The sequence below is a fragment of the Phalacrocorax aristotelis genome, chromosome 3 (assembly GCF_949628215.1).
Source record: "Phalacrocorax aristotelis chromosome 3, bGulAri2.1, whole genome shotgun sequence".
In the NCBI taxonomy this organism is placed as follows: Eukaryota; Metazoa; Chordata; class Aves; order Suliformes; family Phalacrocoracidae; genus Phalacrocorax; species Phalacrocorax aristotelis.
The window spans coordinates 32,433,123-32,456,021 of record NC_134278.1 but is presented as its reverse complement, the minus strand read 5'-3'; the positions used below and the strand labels follow the sequence as shown (position 1 = coordinate 32,456,021).

At 37.9% G+C, this 22,899-nt stretch overlaps 1 protein-coding gene across 3 annotated transcripts in view; it reads right to left on the bottom strand.

The window, feature by feature from the left end:
• ADGRB3 (adhesion G protein-coupled receptor B3) overlaps positions 1–22,899 on the bottom strand; it is a 461,064-nt gene that overhangs the window by 83,321 nt on the left and 354,844 nt on the right. For all 3 annotated transcript variants that reach the window (XM_075087046.1, XM_075087047.1, XM_075087045.1), the window contains exons 17-19: positions 17,653–17,779; positions 15,871–15,974; positions 12,425–12,527 (exon numbers count right to left, since the gene is read on the bottom strand). In XM_075087046.1, the coding sequence (XP_074943147.1) occupies positions 12,425–12,527; positions 15,871–15,974; positions 17,653–17,779 (334 nt within the window). The remainder of the gene's footprint in view (positions 1–12,424; positions 12,528–15,870; positions 15,975–17,652; positions 17,780–22,899) is intronic.

Here is a 22,899-nt window from a genome sequence, read left to right as displayed (position 1 = left end):
TCAGATAACTTTGCCTGCAGAGCCAAACACTGATATCAGTGCCTTCCCCTGTACACACAGCAGCATCTTGAAACCAATTGTACTGACAGGTTTAGATCATTGTAGGAAAGAAATCTTCCCTTCCAGATGCCAGAAGGCACAAGATTTTTTTTTTTTTGTTACTGTATTTAGAAAATGGGTGATGTTTTATTATAGATCTATTCTTATATTTTAGAAGCTACTGAAAACAAAAGCCTCTAGCAGACCATAGTGAGACAACCAGACTGTGACAGGGGAGTATTGTGCATACAAGCCTAACAACGTTTGGAGAAGAAATAAGCTAGGGCGTGCACTGAAAGGCTACTTGTTTTGTGCATCCATAATCATCCACTTTTTATTCCCTTTTCTTCAACACCACTTAGGGAAATTCCTTCCAGAAGTTTAAGCTTTCATAGTGCACCAGCAGATTTCTGCTCACCTGTTTCTAGGGGAGACAAGTGAATCCAAGTGACCCATACTGGTCCTTCTAGCTGACACATGATGACATGTTTAAATCTAAAGACAGAAGGACCATGAGCTGAGATTGGCAAAGCCCATACAAATTCTATTATTTAACACTAATACTGTGTAACACTGAGAGCTATCAAGGTCCAGTTGTGCTGGATGAAGCATATCCTGAATGGAAAACCTGCAAAGTGCTTCTTTGACAAAGAAACCTCAAAGTGCTTCTTTGGCTCTGCTTTGCTTATCATACCTATTCACTGAAGTATTGAAACTTCAACCAACTGGGGCCTCAAAGGGCTCAAACACACAATCAAATCATCATGGCATAACAAATGCCAGCCGAGCTATATCAATAACTTGTGTGCATGATTCTAGCCATGGCAACTGCAAGGCAACACAATTTGGCTTAGTTCTGATTCATTTCAGGCTTTGCATTTGCTACTGGCAAGATGTGTGCACAGGGATTAATGCCACAATTTTAAGTTTTGAAAGCTTTCTATCTGCAATTGCAGACAGTTTTCCACAATTAGAAATACATGTTTGATTGTTTAATGGCTAATGTTTAACTAGGACAGGTATGTTCTTTAGGTGTTTATGAAATGTGACTGAGTCTTCTCACTAAAGTTTAAACCTCTGACTAGAACACATTTTTATTGGTATTAGATACTATTGTTCTTTCCAAAAGGAAGCATCCTTTAGAAATGAATGGAAACAGACACTTGATCAGGTTTAAACTCTTACAAATTGGTTTCTGAAGCGATTTTTATGGGATGAGGCTTATGAATAGCTACAGGAGACAAACTATGCCTAACAGCAGTTCTTGCTGATCATTAATGCTGCCTTGATACTGAGGTCTAACTATGATTCCTAGCAAAACCAGTTTTCTTCCATTGTAGTACAACTGCAATGCCTTGTGGGATCAGTCATTTCAGTGAAATGTTATTACTATTCTGTATTTACTTTAAAAGATAAGCAGTGTCAAAATGAAGGTTTTATAACAATAATTAAATTGCTAACACTCAAGCCTGAATTCTGACTGACTTGACATAAGAGGATATGCAGTAAAAGACAGAGACTTGAAAGCCCTCTTAAATGTAAGAAGTGTAAAATCTCAATGCAAGCAATAAAAGCTTTACAATTAATCCTATCCTTTTAAACCCCAAGTTTCAATAGCTGTAGGTTCCGACACATTGGACTGTTGTCCTGTATGGTCCAGATAAGCTCGTTAAGGAAGCCATTCTCATTCTAAGTCTACCTAACTTTAAGTGGTATTTAAATAATAATAAATCTATTAAGATCTCCTAGCTTAAAGAAATTATTTAGCAAATATGGGATAGGTTGAAGATGTGACTTTTTATGAAATGAAGAGCATAGAGCACAAATTATATGCTATGCTACTAATTAGAGACAGATATGTAATGGAACAACATTTTGTGCCAACCTTATTCATACTTCCTTCCAACTGCTGGACTCCTTGTGCCAGATATATTTCAGTTTTCTTCAGAAGGGAGAGATAGTAACATGTTTTCCATCCTGTTTTTAAACCCAGAAGTCTAGTGCAAACTGAACTTTCCTGACATTTCAGAAATTCTATCAGTTTTAACAGCTTGAGGCCTTTTTATTACAAACATGTACATTTCCCTGCAGGGTTCTGGAAATCTCACAATTACATTCATTAAAAATGTCCATGATTATAGCCAAATGCATTCTTTCTAAATTTACCTTTACAGTCTTCTATCAACAATTATTCTGAGCATAATTTTCTATTAAATTCCACAAAATGCTTATTTATTCATCCACAGTGCCAGTTTTACATAAATTTTGACAAAACCATCAAAAGAGAAAAACACTGTAACTGTCAAAATTTTCAGTACCAGGTTTGATGTCTATGGTGTGACTCATTGAGACTCAACATAATAAGCATGTATGTCCATGAAAAGAAATATAAAACGGTCATGTTTCAGCAGCAGTCTAAAATTAGAGGCACTACATGCATTTTATACCAAGCACCAAGATGATCTCTAGGTACATAATTTTGGGTCCCTAACCATACCTATGAGTCCCTTTATTTGTCAATGTGATCATCCCTCTCATCATGAAGTCCTGCTGTGATCCAGAGCACCTAACAACATTGCTTTTTCTCATGATGTAATAAATACAGTCAGACCACACTTAGTGAATGCTGTTTTCAATTAGTTCGGCACATAGTGGCCACAGTTTCTTCCTCAGAAAGAAAAAGCAGGAAAGATCAGAATTTGTGTGATCATCCCTGGCTTTCCACCGATTGTTGGTCTCTATCTAGAACTGAGATTCACATCCTGCTTGTCCCACTTCCCATGAAATTTCACCTACCATCACCCTGCAGAAGAGCTAGAAGGTGGAAAGGGGAAAGACACAATTATATTTTTCCTGTAGACACTTGAGTACTTTTAGCCAGGCAAACAAGAACCATAGAGGAAGAAAGGGAAGGAAAGAGAAGGAAAGGGAAGGAAAGGGAAGGAAAGGGAAGGAAAGGGAAGGAAAGAAAGGGAAGGAAAGGGAAGGAAGGAAGGAAAGGGAAGGAAGGAAAGTAACGAAGGAGGGAAGGAAAGGGAAGGAAGGAAAGTAACGAAGGAGGGAAGGAAAGGGAAGGAAAGAAAGGGAAGGAAAGAAAGGGAAGGAAGGAAGGAAGGAAGGAAGGAAGGAAGGAAGGAAGGAAGGAAGGAAGGAAGGAAGGAAGGAAGGAAGGAAGGAAGGAAGGAAGGAAGGAAGGAAGGAAGGAAGGAAGGGAGGGAGGGAAGGAGAGAGGAAGGAAGGAAGGAAGGAAGGAAGGAAGGAAGGAAGGAAGGAAGGAAGGAAGGAAGGAAGGAAGGAAGGAAGGAAGGAAGGAAGGAAGGAAGGGAGGGAGGGAAGGAGAGAGGAAGGAAGGAAGGAAGGAAGGAAGGAAGGAAGGAAGGAAGGAAGGAAGGAAGGAAGGAAGGAAGGAAGGAAGGAAGGAAGGAAGGAAGGAAGGAAGGAAGGAAGGAAGGAAGAGTTGAGTTCCAGTCCCATCGCACATTATTTTTTTTTCTCCAAAGGCAGACAAATATAAGATGAATAAACACGTCTGGACATAGGCACTGGAACCCAGACCTTAATTTTAGCACCTGAGAACAATTATCATTTTATGGGAAGTTTATTTTGGCCATGACCTAAAATCAATCACAAATTAAACAATCTAATAAGGTATATGGTAGGTTAACTCACAACTGCCCAGGGCAGAGACTCTTGTACTTCTGGAGCAGTTGGTTTTGGCTGCTGTTCAAACAGCATCCTGGATGAATTTGATTGAATCTAGCAAAACATCATTCACTTTTTTTTTCAGTTGCTGCAAAAGCAGGAGGGACTTCAGCATAAAAAGTGAACTGATTCACTAGCAAGCTCTGTGTTCAGAACTCGGTGTACTTCAGCCATAAGTAACAAACACAAACCCCATGATTCATTTTCTTACAGACTCTTAAATCACCTCTGAGTATGATTTTCCCAACTTCTATGTGATACTATTTCTAAAACTTTAAAGTAAAAGCACACATACGGCTAGATAATACTTTGATGTATAAGGATCGTAGGACTGAGCCCCATAGCTTTTACAGAATGAAGTATGTAGTGTTAAGGAAAGACTACTCATTTTACAGCTTCTAATCAGAGCTTACATTTTACAGCTTGTAATCAGAGCAATCCAATAGTCATATCCCTTACAATGCTCTCATTGACTTGAATGCAAGATAGAGGGACCTAAAAACTCTGACCTAGGAGAACACAGGAAAAAGAAAAGTGGAAATGTACAAATGAACTTCACAGTGTGCGTCAAGGTTAAACCATACCATATGTTCCTGAAAATACGCAGACACAACAGGGAGTTGTAGGGAAGTATAAATACAATCCTGTATAATGGGTAGATAATCTTTTGCACAAAATTTACACTACTGTTCCTTAAATGATAGTCTTTTAAAAGAGTTTGTGTTTTCTAACATGTTTCATTTTGTTATCGAGAAAGAGTAATGATGTAATAGTCATGCAGTAAGGCATAAGATTTACACTGCATTTATCTGAGAGTTGTATTTTTTAATGTATTATTTTTCCAGGTATCTCTATACAAATATCTTATTGTGTTTCTTTATCTGTTTTGGTTTATGTGCAAATGAATTCTATGCCTACATTCTTAGAAATGGTAATCCACATAGGAAAATCCATGCAGGAAATTCAACGTTCATACTAGAATGAAAATAACAAAGTAGCTGAATGCTGATTTTTGGTGTTGCTGTTATTATAATTATTACTTTAAAACATTTCATCTTGTGAAGTTTATTCCTATTGTACGCTCATTTTAAAATCCTTTTTAGCATTGTACTTGGCAGTCTTTATGGTTTCCTCTTTCTTAAAACTAAGATAATGTACATGAAAGACATCAACATTTAACTGTTTGTAGGTTGATCTACTTCCCATTGACTGCTTCTCTGTTTCTACTGAAATTCAACAAATAAGCAAAAGAGAAGTAGAAAAAAAAGTGTGAAGCCCAAAATAACTGCTTGAGTCATCAACAGATTGTCTGAAATGATTCAAACAGGTGTTTGTGAGAGAACGAGCTATATTCCTCAGGACTGTGGGGGTGAATTCTAGAAGAGAGAAAACTATTCTAAATAGTTCCTGAAGAACATGGAGGAAAAAAACCATCATTTTGGAAGAGTAGAACAGCAGAGGGTTACCTCAGGAAAGTCTGAGCTGCTTTTTTGTTTTTTAAACTTGTGCTAAGGCAGGTCAGCAGAGGCACATATGCCAGCACCAAGTCCATCACCACAACCAGGGAGGAGGGAGTACACTACACCTGTGAAACATTCCTCAGCTCACAGATGCAATGTGTGGTTGTGTGGAGGGGTGGGAGAAGATCTTCACCATTGAGAGTCATGGGCCAGACACAGTCTAAGTCTTTCACGGGTAGACCTGGATACATTTTGAATTCCCAAACCAACGTTACTTGCTCTTTTTGAAATAAAACTCATTAAAATGAGCTCCAACAAAGTCTCTCACAATATTCTTGTAACCAGTCTAGGAGATCACAGTTGGATGAGTGGACAATCAGATGGATAAAAACTAGTTGGATGGTTGGCTTAGAGTGTAATGACTAAAGGGTGCTGACTTACCCGGAAGTAGATAACAAGCACAGTAGTATATAGGTCTATCCAGGGACCTATGTTTAACGTCAATGACCTGGAGCGGGCAGTGGAGTGCTTGTTCATTTAGTTTATAGATAACACAAAACTGGGGAGACCACTATATATGGTCAAGGGCATGGCTGCCATCCAGAGAGACCTAGACAGGTTGGAGAGATGGGCAGTGAGGTGAATATGAGTCAGCAGTGTCCCCTGGCAGCACAGACAGTTGACAGCATCTGGGGCTGCATCAAGAGAATCACAGCCAGTAGGCTGATGGATAGATTGTCCTTCTCTGCTCAGCCCTCATTAGACCATATCTAGAATACTGTGTCCAATAGAATTGAGTTGCCCAATGCATGGAAGGCTTGATAAACTTGAGTGAGTTTAGCAGAGGCCACCAAGATGTTTGGGGGCTGGAACACTTGCCTTGTGAAGAAAGGCTAAGGAAGGTGGGCTTGCTCAGCCTGGAGAAGACGTGGCTTAGGGGGCATCTGACAGCAGCCTGTCAGTGCCTGTAGAGAGGTCACTGTGCAGATGAAGCCAAGCTTTTCACAGTGATGTGTGGTGGGTTGACAAGGGACAACGGACATAAATTGAAACAAGAGGTCCAGACCAGCTCTATGGAAAAACTTTTTAACCATGAGCACAGTCAGGCAGTGGAGCAGGTTTCCCAAAGAGGTTGTGCAGTTTCTGCACCTGGAGGTTTTCAAGACTTGACCATATAAAGCCCTGAGCAACCCATTCTGACCCTACAGCTGACCCTGCCTTGAGAATGAGGTTGGACCAGATGATCTTCCAATCTGAACATTTCTGTGATTCTAAAAGAGCTCACAGAACTCTTAAAAAGCTTCCAGGAGACCGACAACACATGCTGCTAATATCTACCCCATTTCTTTCCTGTAACCCATTTAAAATCAAAATGCCTGTTTTGTTTAGAAATAGCAAACTGAATGATAAAGTTGATGTCTTTTGAGAAATAGACTGGCAGGCACTTTTCAGAAGAATGTTACCTCCTCCTCTGAGGCAGGTAACGGTAGCATGAGTGACAATGTTTACTGCTGCTGGGTAAGGAAGATCTGCTTCCAGAGGTTCTCTTGAGAATCTAAAAGCAGGTAGTTAATTCAGCTGATGTTAACAGGTTTTGTCAGAATTTGGCATGGTAAAACAGTGTTGCTTAAACAGACCTACTCCTGTAATAGTTATTCAGTTAAGTGGGCTCTTCTCCAGTTAATCGTTTCTGAGTCCCCAAATACACAGCAGGCAGATGTGCATAGTGCAGTGCACTGTGACTGCTGACCTATTTATTGGTGTGTTTCTGTGATGGCTGACCCGTACCACAGGCCCTGTGGCTCAGCTGTGCAAAAAGCTGTTACACAAAGAAAGAAATTACAACCAGCAGAGTAAGTGTTAATTTGGAAGTTGGGTACTGGCAATACTGGAAGGACATATTTTTCCCAGGCTTCAGCTGCTTAAATGGCTGGTATTCCCCTGAAGTTCTCCAGGCAAGACCTGAAATACAGAGTGCTACTGCCTGACATACTAAATTCCCTACTTCCTCATTGATTTTCTAACACAACCTTAATGCTGTGTTAGCATCATTTCTCTGTTCATTCCATCTGCTCTTAGGTCTCCCCCGCTGTTTCCTAGGAGATATATTGCCATGATGCCTGCATCTGTAAGGCAGTGACAGATATGGGGCAAGATCCACATGGTTAGAGGCAGCATTAGTACCACCTGAACATTTGCAGGGTTCTCAGGGGATCCCGCCACCCACCGTTTCTCAAAACCTGAGGGAGCCCTAGTTACACAGCCAGCTGCTTCAGAGTGCTATGGGAATGGGATGCTGTGGCTTCTCAACTCCTTTCCACTTCTATTTGCTTCTTTCAGCATAGAACCTCTATTTTTTTTTAAAAAAAAAAAAGACTAAAGTGGGGTTATTTTTGTCCAGTTGGCCTATTTAGTGAGCATTTTAATCTTCTTACCTACAAAACATTATGGGATTATTGTTTGTTTACAATACATTTATCAAAACTACTCATTGTTTATGTTACGTATTGTAGGCGCTCAGGAAATGCCTTTTTCATATTCTTTCAGGTATGGTCTAAGAGACTAATTCCAAGATGTAATAGTAAGAATAACAAACGGAATATTGCAGTTAAATAGGGATGACACAGAATATCAAGGTCACTAAATCTTGTCTTGTGCCTTAACATCTTCCCTGTTCTTCCCTTGGTAGGCACACATAAACCCGACTATGGCTAACAAAATGTACAGACTCTTATGACATTTCTAAAATTGTGCCTGTTCCTCACAAGTGACTCAAACTCCAGCAACGAACTCTTAAGTACACTCAGAAATAGATAATACAGAAAATAATTAACTTTTGCCCATATATTTAATGCATTCTATGGTTTATTTGAAATTGTATTCATCTGTTTTCTTCACAGGAAAAATAAGCAAAAAGGAATTGTTTGCATCAAACAGCTAATGTGTTTTTATTTAGGCAGAACTGTGAATAAAACAAGGTATTTTCTGAATGTATGCAAAAGAAAAGAGAATTTATGAAAAATCCACATAATATTAGTCAATAACTTATTTGGGGTAGAGAATCTGTTCATTAAATAGGATCAGAAGCATAGTAAGGATTTATAGCTTAAGCATTGAAGGTCCACGTATAGATGAAATACAACCATTTTTCCTGATGGCAAGAAGAACATGAGGAAACATAATACAGCAAGAGCTATACTATTCACCTTACAGTGAAACCTACAAATCACCAATAGATATTTCCTCAAAGAAAACCGTCAGTCTCTTCAAAGTAAATACATAATGCTTTTTTTAAGTGTTAGGGACATCTCATAGTATTTGTGAAATAACAGATATTTAAGCAGTTAGGTTATACATGAAAAGCGTTACCCTTCCTTAATTCATGAGACTTAATTTCAATGTTACAACTAAATTCAGCTGTTAAAGGGCTATCTCTGGTGTATCAATTGCATATCCTCAAATTTAAATACGATTATGTGGCTAACATTTAATACTGAAAGGAAAACAAGAGCCAGAAAGAAACACCAAAGTAAATTAATATGCTTCTCATACCTAGTATAACACCAAGTATATTTAAACAGGATACATAATTAATTTCATAATATTCTTGTAAATTCACCCTCAGTGACCTGTATTTCAGAACAGGGTCTGACAAAACAGAGATCTCTTACACAGTCTGAAACACTATGAAGGCTTTGAATAAAGTTCTGCCTTTTGAAAAGTTTGGGGAAACATACTGAAAAAACCAGAACATTTCTCAGCTGTGTCCTTCAATAAAATGCACAACACGTTTGGCCAAGGAATAAAGGAGCAATGCTTTTCTGTTAACGAAAGTCTTTTTTGCTATCCCAGTCCAAATCTTACAAGAGAAACCATACTGCCTTCATGGCCCCCATCAAGAACTATTCTAAAACAAGCTAAAAAGCCCCATGACCTAGACCTCTGGTCTAATGTTGGTATCCTTGAGTTATTGAAACTGGAGAAAAATTCGCTTTTAAACAGGGATTATTAGAAATGGAAAAGCCATGGTAGCTTGAAAGAATTTAAACTACTTCTACATGGCCTCTGTAAATATTATTTCCACTTCTGCCTGGGGGTGAAATACCATGATCTTTTTTACTGAAAAAAGGCAGAACATAGTTGAACCAAAGAGAGTGCAATATTCAAACTCACTTAGTCTTCACTAAAAGAAGCTTTTGTAAAAACATCGAGGATATACTCAGCCTTCAAAGAGTAGAGTTAAACCCAACATGCTAAGTGTCTATGATTTACATAAAACAGAAAGCAAAAAACAGAAAACCTGCACTTATCCAGACCAAGAGACTCAATATTTTTTTCTTTGTTGCAGATGTCAATGGGCATACTAAAATGAACAACAGAAATTTCCTGGAGATTGAATAGCATTGAAATGAATATAAGTAGATGGTGAAGTGTTTAATGCAGGTAGAGAAAACCACAAACTGCAAACTGACTGACAATATGCTGTTTGTTATAAATACACCTTCAATATACTTAATTTATACACTGTTCAACTTTAAACTGGAATTCAGCTTTAATGACATTTACAAGCACCTATTCTCAAAGCAAATATGCACAAATATAGAGCTGGGGACAATTTAAACTCAGAAGCAAAGCCAAACTAAAACATTGGAAAAAGGGGCATTCTTCAGCTTTGTGAATACCAGCAGCATCATATGGACACTGACCATGCACGCCAATAATATGAGAATAGTATGAACATAAGAATAAGAATCAAACAGAGTAAATAAACTCTCAAACTTGGCATATCATATTTCTCAAATTTTCCCCAATACATTAAAAAAACTGAGCTCATCATCTTGCTATAAAACACCACCTCAGCCTTTATTCAGGAAACAAATTCTGCTGACTTAAATATCTTGATAAAATATTCCCAGGATTTCTCCCAACATTTTCAAAGAAACACTAAAATCCCAAATGGTTTGCTTTGTCATAAATAATAAAATGTCATAAACAAATCTAAATATTTTTCATCTTAAACCATAGCTAGGGACCTGATTTTCTTTCCAAAGTTCCCATTTACAGATTTAATTTTCCAGCTCAGCAAAATGAAAGCTTTTTTTTTCCTACAGATGTCAGTATTGTAATCTAGATCTATGGACTAAAAATCAAATGCTGGCTTCTTCTGGTCATATATGACCTTTGAAAATAAAAATTCAGAACTCAAATTCAAACACATTTGATGCCAAAACATACCCCTACTTACAAACATACTGAAGTCATACATGGATCGGACTGATTTAATTTTAATAAGCTTTTGCTAAACACTTGCTTTAGCTGGCCATTTTGCTGATGGTGCTTTCACAGGCTAGCCTCTTGGAGCTACAATATAAATTCACATATCAGTGGACATAGTGCTAAAAAGATTTTTGGTCTGTAACAAGGAATATCTCCTCAGTTTAAAAAATGTATTCTGCCTTTGATCCATTAGAGGTACTCCCTGGCTAGAAGATCCCAGGTGGTACATGTATCAAAAGCAAGATGAGGACTCAAAAAGAAGACAACTATACTAAAAAGTGGTATTTTAGAGTCTTTTTCAGGCCATATATTAAAAATGTAAACTTTGGGTTGTGTTGTTTTTTCTGTCAATTATTTCCTCTGAACATCTCTATTTTTAGGATCTGCTGTTCGCAGAGGTAAGTCAATATATCTTTGTACTTTGAGGAGTTCAGGAAGCAGAAGTGAGGGAGCTCAAGGAGATTAAGATTGAAACAAAGGAACTAGATTAAGGGCATGCTTTAGTTCAGAGTTTCCTGAGTCAAGCATCAGTGAAAGGCTGCCAGCATACCTAGGGAGCATGTTACCTAACACAGTCGTTCTGATGCCCTCAACCCCTGATTCCACAGCAGCAATATACACAGGAACTTTCAGCTACTGAACCATATTTCTTCTTGAAATATCTATTAAAATCGTATATATGACTATGCATGCTAGTGTTGAAATTCTAGAGAGGCTTAATGCTTCTTCTGCGCTCTGAAGTTGCTTGCGCATTTCTGACTTTTTTCCCCTGAAAAAAATCTGAGAGATTCACATGGGCTTCTGTAAATCTGTATTTTGTTCATTTGCACCTCTACATACTTTCAAAAGTTTAAATCATATTAATACCTTAATTTTAATAATTTTGTTAAATTATATGTTGGAAATGACTATGTTTGTTTTGGGTATGTTTTACGAAGTACAGCTATGTGACTCGCATTGAATTTATGAGAGTTCTGGCAGCTAAATTTCTAAGCATTCATTTGGAAAGAATAAATGATTCATTATACATGTGTTGTAGAAACACTAGTTATCCTATAGCAGATGATGAACATATTTCGTTAGATATTGGAAAAATTAAGGTGAGCAGTGCATTAAGTAGTTTATCACAGTGGGATAAAAAATTACTTTGCACATACTTTCTCACTCCAGAGCTTAACAGCATTCTATCACATACTGACCTATTCACCAATTACATCCTATTTTCTGTTCCAAACTGTCACGAAGCTATAGTTAATTCTAAACAACCACTTATTGTCACTTATTGTCACTTCTGAAACTTGCCTAGCATCACTAGGCACTGGGTGATGTCTCAAAACACTGACACAGCCCTGCTGTGCAGCAGGGGGACAAATGACAACCGTGTTCAGAAAGAGTCTGAGACAGATTAGTAATAAATCAGCAATATATATCACTAAGTAAGGTATGCAGGGTTATTGCTTTCTTATAGCTACATCAGTCAGAGATTTAACAGTTCTATAGCTTGTTATGATGTCAGTTTCTGCACCTTTTCAAGAGTAGTACTCTAACTTCTAAGCAATTTCTACTTGCCTTTCGAGTACTAGCATGTTAATAAAAAGACAAAAACACTGTAGCACAATCCTATTACAACTATTATAATGAACCAGAATTTGTTCTTTTGATGTTGAGTCTTTGAACTTTTTTGCTTTGAAATTTAGTTATAAAGCATACAAGTCTACCACAGAGAACGCAGCTTATCCAGAGGGAACAATACCAAAAGGGATTTTTGGAGGGTAAAAAAAGACTACGAAAGACGGTAAATATTTTCCCTTGTCTGTTAATATTTTGCCAAAAATGCCATGTCCTATGAGTATAGGACTAAATGGATGTAATTATTTTAAGCTAAACACAAATAAAACAAAGATATCAATATTTAAGCGCAAATTTAATACAATCCATCATCGTACCTTGTTATGCGTCTGAGTTTGTCCAACCAGGATAAGGATATTTGATGAGATAATAGACAGGCAGAAATTGATTAGAATTATTGACCTCTCAGACCTGATGTACCTGTTCAAATAAAGAAAGAGAGGGTACAACTTTTCTAAAAGGAAAACAACTACTAAGTCACACAAAGCTTTGATGAAAATCTTGCGTTAAATATTGGAGATACTCTGAAAGGTAAGCACTTTCTTTTGAGTGCTCAAAGAGAGTATCAGGGAGCTATTGCATCACAAACATAGGAACTATGGTATTTTGATAGATATTCTGCAATTCCCTCTTAGTATCTTGGCATATTTTAAAAATAATCTATCATTGCTTCTTTTAAAAACTGCTGGCAACACTGTTCTAACACCATACTGATAATAACAGGCTTTCATGCATTTATGTCAGGAACTTCTGATGCTCTCTGCTCACCCCTGTGAATATCCACAGCTGGCATAGACCACTCACAATAACTAACTTCAGCAAAAAGGTGGCGATTTACATAAACAGAAGATCTGGTCCACAATGCATAAATAAGATGCAGGTTTGTTTGCAATACTATGGCAGCGCATTTTGAAACATGTTATTGGGATAATTATAACATTAATCTTGAAGTTCCACCACATTTACAAAATAGTTTGTATGAAGAAACAATAATACTGTGATATCTTTGTCTTCATAAGACCTAATGCTAAAAAGTAGCTAAGTTTGTACAGAAAGATTAAATTATAGCAGTCAGTATCACACATACTGTCTTGCAAACTTACTATATTAATTTTACAAGTAGGCTTAGGGTGAAAAAGTCAAATACTCCTAGCACCTATTTCTTTACAAGATGCAAATGTTCTCATTTTCTATATACAGCCTTTTATATGCTACAGGACAGAAAGAGAATGATTATGGCTTCAAGTGAAGTACCTTACTTGATTTTCAGAGCCGCTAACAGAATAAATGTTGAGTAAAGTCAATGAAAGTTAAGGGTGCTTCGTTCCTCTGAAGACAAAGTTTCATATGACAGAGTCATATGTTTATATATTCTATGACCTATACTATATGCCTCTCACAGGAGCTTAGTTAATATTGCTGTCTCCTCCTGAGCTGTATACCCATAGCTGACACTGTGAGGAGGTCATAACAAAGGCTGATGAACCTGTGAGAAATGATGAGCTTTGGACATGAAATAAATTGTAGTCCTTTTTAGTCAGCTATCAATGAAGTAATACAGCATTACATTTTTTAATTAAGAAGACAGAATAACCCTGATACCAAAATCCACATTTTTCCTTAAAATGTAACAATGTTGTTAAGGCTAGTTCTATGTGTTTGCAAACAAATACAGAAAGTCTAGTACCTTTGTCTACACAGGCAGTATGCTGCTACTTTCTAACCTGTTAACTATTGATTCACACAGGCTAGTTCCCAACACTGAGTACCTATGGACTATAAAGGATCTTAGTGGTTGAGTAAATACAGTGCAAGCAGGAGGTTGTAGCATTGACTTAAGCTAGGAAGGTTTTAGGTTTTCTGCCAGCCCACTGTTGATGAAAGGAAAGGAAAGGAAAGGAAGGGAAGGGAAGGGAAGGGAAGGGAAGGGAAGGGAAGGGAAGGGAAGGGAAGGGAAGGGAAGGGAAGGGAAGGGTGAATATTCGACTGACACTGAATTTATTTTTCAGTTTGAATTTTCAGTTGGGCGGATCAAATTAATCAGCCATTAAAAAATGCTCACACAGGCCTTCTTCAGATTAGAATACGTATACCTCATATCACTTCTAAACAGGCCTTGCCATTCAAAAGGAAGGTGGGTGTTCCAAAATATAAATACCGACATAGGGTCAAAATATCAAAATTCTCCCTACCTCTAGATTTATAAAAACAAGCATATATACATATAAGTTTCAGTGTCTATCTTCTCCCTATTGTTGGTTACTATGTGCTCTCAAGTAACTTGTTGAAGGCAAATTTTATTCAAGTGACAGGCGACTCAGCTGTAATAATACTTTCAAAATCTCTCATTTCTAGAACGTCAAGATCTATATGAGTTATCTTTTCTTCAGCTGAATGCAGAACCCATACTAGGTCCATAACAAATCACATTCACTTTTTTCTCTGCTTGGATCACAGAATCATAGAAAGAATCATAGAATCATAGAATGGTTTGGGTTGGAAGGGACTTTTAAAGATCATCTAGTTTCAACCCCCTGCCATAGGCAGGGACATCTTCCACTAGACCAGGTTGGTCAAAGCCCCATCCAACCTGAGCTTGAACACTTCCAGTGATGGAGCATCCATATCTTCCCTGGGCAACCTGTTCTAGTGTCATACCACCCTCATTGTAAAATAAATTTTTCCTTATATCTAATCTAAATAATGGAGAAGACCAGTTCCACTGAGCATGACAGTATTTCTATCCAAGTGCTAAATATACCAGGCAGTGCAAAAATAACACTATAATTCTTCAGATGGGAATTATATCTTGAAATACTCTCATTCTCAGCTTTGACAGACAAGAACTGATAATTCTTATACTCTTTTTATTAAAACTTATGTAACTAGATATTCTATATTTATTATATATATGTCTAATCCTGTGAGTCTCTGTGGCTACATAAGAGAGCGAAAGAGAAAAGGGTGTAAAATTATCAAGCTGCTTCTAAAAGCAAAATTCCACTGGTTGATTTTACATTATTCTAAAACTTATTATTTTCTCCTTGTGTTTCTTCTTACTTGCATAAGAACCTTTTTTTCTTTTATTATGGAAAAAATGTTAAACAAGAACCCATGTCCACTTTTAAAAAAATATTTATTACTTTTCTTTTCTTCTTTTCTATTTCTTCCACACTAAGACATCATGTTATTTCTCATCACTTCACAAAATTTATTTTCTCCATGAATATCTATTGCACTTTTAAGTCAGTATAATATTTTAACACAGTAAGCTCAAAGATGGAAAGAAAGTCTATTACTGGAATGTACCATGACACTATTTGATACTATTTCATTTTGTGGTCTTCTCTGAAACATATAACCAAAGTTATAAGTTTCAAAACCAGTTGACTGAACCTCCTCCTTAAACCTGCAATATCTGATATGGCACTTTGACATGTCATTTTTATAACACAGAAGTTTTGTTTCAAAACGTAAATGGAGGAAAAACAGTCAAAGATATAGGCCAGAAGCCTCATATGAAATATATCATATAGAAGAATCTCACCAAAGAGGGGAAAGAGTGGGCTATACCATCACCACTAGGCCGAGAGAGTAAAACTAACCAATCACATCAACAAATTTAAGTGTCAAAACATGCACTACATTTTGCTATTTTTTTCCCTTCCAAATAATAAATGTTGCATCTAATGCTCTCTTTAAATTTTAATTAAACTAAATATAACTATGTATTCACAGTCAGCTTTGTCAATCCATTACATACCTCCATAGCGCTGCATAGACAACTGCCAGGGTAATCAAGGCCAAGCATGAAAGACCACTGCCTACTATTAAGGTCACTGAGGGTGTACCAGATGATTCCATGATCTGTAGGTTACAACATACAACCATGAAGAGAAACTATCCTACAGCAATTAAAACAAGTCAAAAGAAAAAAAAAAAAACAACAAACAACAAAAGCAGCCACACTGTTACAGATAGCCTCAGTGATATTACTTATGAAGCACAAATCAACTTAATTCTGAAAATGATCCATACATAACCCTGAGATCTGTCTAATTATTGACACATTCCTCAGAGGCCTTTGAGCTTTAACATGCCTTATAATACCTGCATGGTATTTTGAAAAACAAGGTATGTAGTAATATTACAATGTAATAGGAGACTGGCATTAGCACATGTTTAAACTACTTCCCAGTTAAAATTAATTAAAAGATATATTTCTCTGGAGAAGCAGCAATATTTAGAATTGTGTATTAAACAAACATCTTGGTTTCACTGTAATATGTTAAAGATCATCCAGTAGTTTGTCCCAGAATTTGATTCATGCTTGTTGCAGAATTACCAAACTTTCTGACTTTTAATAACTTTGACTTCAAGCCACTATTCTCACGCACTTAATTTTCTTGGGCCTCTGATTGTCCAGAAGGAAGTGCAAGATATCTATGGCAACAATATCCTAACGTTCTGTAAATGTAAAGATGTAAATTTAGAATGATTTCATTTGTACTCCCTGTATTAAAAAAAAGGTGAAAATAAATAAATGACCTTGACAACAAATTAGCTTTCCCTGCTGTAAAAGAAACTATTGCTATATGTGGGGTAAGGTTTTCCTCTGTATGTATAAGTGCTCATGTTCTGAAATAGACATGGTATTTGCTAATACAAATGGAAAAAATTTAGATCTAAAAGTTTGAAAGGATACTGTGCCTTGTTTACCAAAATGCTTTTTAAAGCCTTGGGATGTATTGTAAATTACGTTTTATCGAGATATCTTTTGTCACCCAAATATGCGATAAGACGGGTGTACTTTTAGGCCAGATCTCAGGCGGAAAGTAGCATTTTATTTCAACTACTTTGTTCCAAACTGATCTACTTTGCTATTAAAAAGAGTCTGATCATACGCTTCCAAAACCAGGAAAATGAAATTTTGCCTTAGCAGAATAACTTCACAAATATTTGCTTTTTAGCTATTTTTACATTCAGTAATACTGGGAGTGTCTGCTTATACACTTAATGTCCCCACTTTCTCATGAAAACTTGATTATTTTTCTTACATCATTTCAACAGACTACACAGAAATCTGTGCTGAAAATGTCCAATGCAGATCTGCAATCTGTTTAACTACAGTATCTAGGGTTTTCCTACCAAGAGGAATAATAAAGCCCTCTACATTCCCCTGGAAAGGCTTGCAACCTTTAAAAAGCTTGTTAAGTTGATAATTGTTCAATACAAAAGTTTTCAAACATTTGCATCACAATTAGGAGGCTTTATCTGAAAAATTCAGAGTTCGAGAACATGCAAATTTCACTAGGATTTAGTTATATCGCAGAATCTGGAATTCATTTCTCTGAGACACTCTAGACACCAGGAGACTAACATTTGCCTACCTGCAATATTAAACAATTCCTCAATGCAACGTCTGAAATATACCTGAGAGGAAAGCTCGACCAGCCCTTCCCCCCCCCCCGCAGCCCCCCCGCTATTGCCTTTTGCATTAAAACTGGATTATTCCCCCCCCCCCCCCCCCCCCTTTGTTACTTACTATTTCTCTAGGTTGCTGAGCCAAAATGGCGAAGGTAGAGAGACGATCACATAAGCATTTCGTATGGGATGCATCGGTAAGCACAGTTTTACATCCCTGGGTGGACCAGGTTCCCAAAGAGTCGTTCCTGCAAAGGAGAGAGAGGGGCGGGGGGGAGGGGGGGAGGGGGGAAGGATGTGAAATCGGGATAATTACGCCTGACGGCCAATTCCGTGAGAAGACAATGCAGTTTAATCGCGAGGAGAGTGTAGTGTAGTTCCCGGACAGCGGAGAGGTACTTGTTGTGGGGCAGGACCGGCCCCGGCGGCGCTCCCGCGGCGCGGCGGAGCGGGGAGCGGCGCAGCCCGGGGCGGAGGGGGGCGCGCGGGGGCGCGCAGGGGCGCGGAGGAGGCGCGCGGAGGAGCTGTCCGGCGCGGCGGTGCTGACAGCCCGGCGCTGCGCCGCGCCGCGCTGCGCGGAGCCCCGCCAGCCGCGGCAGCAGCCGCCCCCTGCGCTGCCAACCACCTCCGAGCCTCACCAGAGCACTGCGAAAAACTCATCGGGGGAAGAGGGGGAGGCTGTTTCTCTCTCCCTCTCTCTCTCTCTTTTTTTTTTCTTTCCCTACTGGCTCTGTTTCTGGCCCTTTTATTAAAAAAAATGTGGTGGTTGGTAGTTGTAGTGTCTTTTTTTTCTTTCTTTCTTTCTTTTTCTCTCCCCTCTTCCCCCCCCATCCCCCCACCCCCCCGTGTGTGTGGCTAGTTTAAAGGCAAATTCTCAAACGTCTGTCTGGGTTACACCAGTTGGACTGGGAGATGCCGGATCTTCTGTTCTGATGGCTATTTTTGCTGAGGATTTTTGGTTTTTTGGTTGTTGTTTTTAGTGATCAGCCTTAGAAATTTCACCCTGGAAACGGCAGCATCAGATGCCTCCAACTCGTGCCTTAGCTCCAGCAGAGGGGTGGATTTCAGTACAGCAGCACACAACATCACCAAAGAGACGCACGAGTTCGCCCTCCAGACATCACTCAGTCAACTCGCCTTTCCCTAGCTCACTCCCCCTTCTCGATTTCTTTTTCTTGGGGTGGCAGCACCACGCTAACCCCAAGCCAAAGCGATCATTTGCTGGCACCTTTCACCACCGCCCCTAAACAAAACAAGACGATTAACACAGCCCCCGAATTCAATTAGACATTCAATATGCTAATGCAAGGTCTGAAACCCACCCCAGCAGAACAATAAAAATGGTATCAACCCACGTTTTCTTTGTGCGGGCAAGGAGAGGGAGAGACAAAAAATCATCTCTCCTTTTTCCTGAACTGCAGTGGGGGGGAAATCAGCTCTACAGAAAAAAAGGGTTGGTTTCAATTAAAGCAAACCTATTATCTTCACATATGTTATGTTTAGAGACCAACAACTGGGTTTCTTTCTTCTTTTTTCCCCTCCTTTCCTGTCCAGGGAGCAACTGCAGCGACTCTGCTGCCAGCAGCAGCATGCGCGCTGTCAATTCCTGTCCATTTCACCTCAGGTCACTAAATGACTTGAAAAAAGAAAAATGAAGGTGGAAGAAACAAGGGGGGGGAGGGGGAATAATAATTTCCAGTCCTTGTGATCACCCTTGTTTCACCTCTTCTGCCTCAACAACCCACCTTTGTGAGTGATTCTGTATGCCAAGACCCTCATGCAAAGACAATTTGTTATCCCAAGCCTGCTCTCAGAGTGCAGTTCACCCCAGCCCACCTCAGCATTTTGCGCCACTAGTTTTTGAACACACACCAGATGTAACCCTTACACACTATTGTCTCCAGAACAGTATCCTGTAATAAACAAAACAAACAGCAACTGAGGGAAACAATTGAGAGAAAATCACCAATTCTTCAAGCCCCTAAAGCTGTCTATTAGCTTTCCTTCACAAATTGTGTCTTTCAGAGAGCCACAGGCTAAATCAACATCCATTTTGAAAAATATAGTTACATATTCTAAATTCCGAAGCATTATCTTCTGGATAACTTAACCAGTTTATTTTATTAGCTTTCCTGCCTCTTATCTTCTTGTGACACATAGTTAAGGCCAAATGAAATGCATTTATCTGTGCTGATTAAATATTAAAGAATGATAGCTTAAGAGAAATTGACATGTTGTAAAACAAAAGGGTGGTATTATTCATCCTGAGAATAAGATTTAATATATTGAATTCACCCTATGCTGAAAAGCACTGGATGCACAATACACTTAGCACTAAATCCTTGCAGATGGTGTCCAATGCACAGAGTTAGACAAGTTCTAATTATAAAAGGTAGACAACCACACAGGTCAGCATAATTTAAAACAAAACATCTGTTACAATTATAATTATATTTAAATGAGTATAAATCATGGGCAGTCCACCAGGTTTCGAGAGGCTCATTCTGTTCTTCAAGTCACTTGTGCAAATACAAAATTCCAGTCATACATTAGCTAAGTAGTTCACTGCTGCATTATATCACCAGGTATTACAAATACACTAAATATTTTGCAAAACTTCTTGAACGCTACTGAAAATTTTAGTAGAATTTCCAAAAGCACACTGAAATGAAGAAAGTGCTCTAATTGAATTTAACAATAAGATGTCCATTGACATGGCAGGAGTAAAGTCAGTCTAATGTGGACACTTTTTACATTTCATTGTTCATTTTGTCTGTGATACACTTCAATTCCTTGTCTAGCAGCATTATATTTGAATATGTAACAGATGAAAAATCAGTGATTAAATATGGCCTATCTCTCTTCCCTAACCAACGCAGTAAAACAACAAAAAAAGCCTCATTAATAAATATATTTGTAGCCTGTTGAAATGATGGCTGACAGGACCTGTGAGGAATGTTACACTAAGTCCATGAAGGATATGGAATAATGAGCAGAATCCAGATGAAATGTGTAACTGCAATTTGTTGCATGATGCTCATGCTTGCAGAACAGCAAATGTATGATTACTAACTCACTCAGAGATGTTGGACGTTTTGACTTGCCAACACAAAATTAGTATTTGGTTTTAGGTAAAAGTACATAAGGAATGGAAATACAGAGTTAAAACAGATGTATTATACTTAGTACATCCCAGCGCTACGCTTTTAATGAAGTCCTCCATTTATGATCTGACCCTCTTATAACGCAGCTCTTCTGGGCCAGTCAGAATCTATCCAGATTTGGAAGTTTCATTCCTTTTTGGTGTGATTTTCTCTAACTATGTGTCTAACATTTAGGGTTATCTTATGAATATGCAAGAGGGCACCTATTATTCCTGTGGATCCTTCTTATTATGCAGAAAGCTATAAAGGAATGACAGGTACTATTAACACATGTTCTATTTATATCAAGGAAAATTATCAAATTGAAAATATGTAGCAAATATAGATGTAGGTTCATGGCATTTATTGGCAATTTTGTACTGTTCCACTGAGCTACAGATGATTTAATCAACCTGGCAGAATTCCCATGTTATAAGCAAAGGAATTCCCAAGAAGCATAGATTCACCGTTGCAGATCCTGTGTCATCCTGCAGCTGAGGCAGGGAAAAAAGAAGGGGAATCAAGGAAGTAGGGGAAAAAAATCTAAGTAGGATGTAATCTGGACCCATAGATCTGTGGCTAATATGGCACAAGCACCAAAAACACCTCAGCTCCAGCAGTTGTCCTTCTCAGAGTAGTCTTACAGTTAGAGGAATGCTGGAGTGTCTTTTCAAAAATCTTTCAGAGTGTAATGTAAACTTCTTAGTTCTAATCAAGAATTGGGAACATACTGTGCAAGGAAAATGATGGCCAAATGATGTACAGAAAAGTATTTTAATTGTGGATGAGATAGAAGATATAGTGTGATTTTTACTCTTTAATAATGTATAATGCAATATTGCATGATATAAAAGTGATGCTCACTTCTGAAAACAATGATATGACTGTCTCAGATACTGAAATTGAAATGTAGTTTATAGGATAGAAGCATTTTTGTAGAATAAAAGCTTCATTCACAGACAGAACTGCCAATCTGACACAGACTGATGATCAAGTCACGTTTAATGTGCTAGCAACCATGTTTCCCTTACTTTGCAGTATTTTTCTTGGTCTCATGACACAGTCTAACACTTACTATTGACATGTTTTGTTAAAATTAATCATATACATGTCTTACTAATTACATTGTTTTGTCTGCTTTAACATATTGACGGATAAAAATCAGCTATGGCACTGCTGTCAAAACCACTCACTTGATAAAGGACTTCACCTCATAATCTACACTGTTTCCCTTATTAGTTTATTATGAGATTTTTTTTCAAAGGAAAGGGGTTTTTTGGAGGGAGATGCTATGAGACAGAAAAAGGAAGTTAACAATACCGTTATCTATATTTCCATACTGGCAACTAGTGATTCAAGTAGTTGCCCTGGTTTTGATCATCATGACGAAGAGTTATCATCTTGGCTATATATGATGGTAGCTTACTTTAGCAATTTCTCTGATGATTCATACTTGTGCCTAAAGTAAGATGAGAAACCTTTTTGACCATTAAGTTATATTACTTAATTATTGTTATTTAATAACAGCTTTGTAAAAAGTAAACTACACAGAAGTTGAGAAATTATAATATTATTTCTCTTGAGATAATTTTAATTCTCCCTATATCTTGGGTGTGTACATTATTACACAATTTTTTCCTGTTCAACTAGGTGCTGTTTTTCTTTAGGACAGACTTGTATTCCAACTCTGTTCTCAGTAAAGAATGATATATAATGATGAGAAGCATGGGGAAAATGCAGACATAAGAATATTTTCACCTAGCAAAAGATGGAAAATAAGCCCATGGCCCTTGTGAGTAGCAGATTATGTACACCTTTGTGCCTGTTCAGATGTGCTGGCTGGCACATTAGTGAGGATAAAGTCCTTCTAACACCTGCTTACTTCTTTACACCTGGACCTAAAATCCCAGGGAAGCCATAGGGAATGCTCAACTGCAGGAGTCTCCTTTCAGTTGTGCATGTCCATATGTCTGAGACATGACCTAACTCTTAGTATGCATAATTTCTACTGTGATCAGTCTTATCCCTACCAGTAGTATATGGCAACATCTGGTTTATCTCCACAGTTTTTCCTAAATTAAAAAAAAAAAAAAAGGAAAGAAGAAAAAGAAAAATGCACAAAGCAAAGGAAGCAAAGGTAGATGAAAACACACTGTGCTTAATGATGTCACACACAAAACTGTAGTTTAATAAAGTATTGTTTACTCTGAAATTGTTAATGTGAT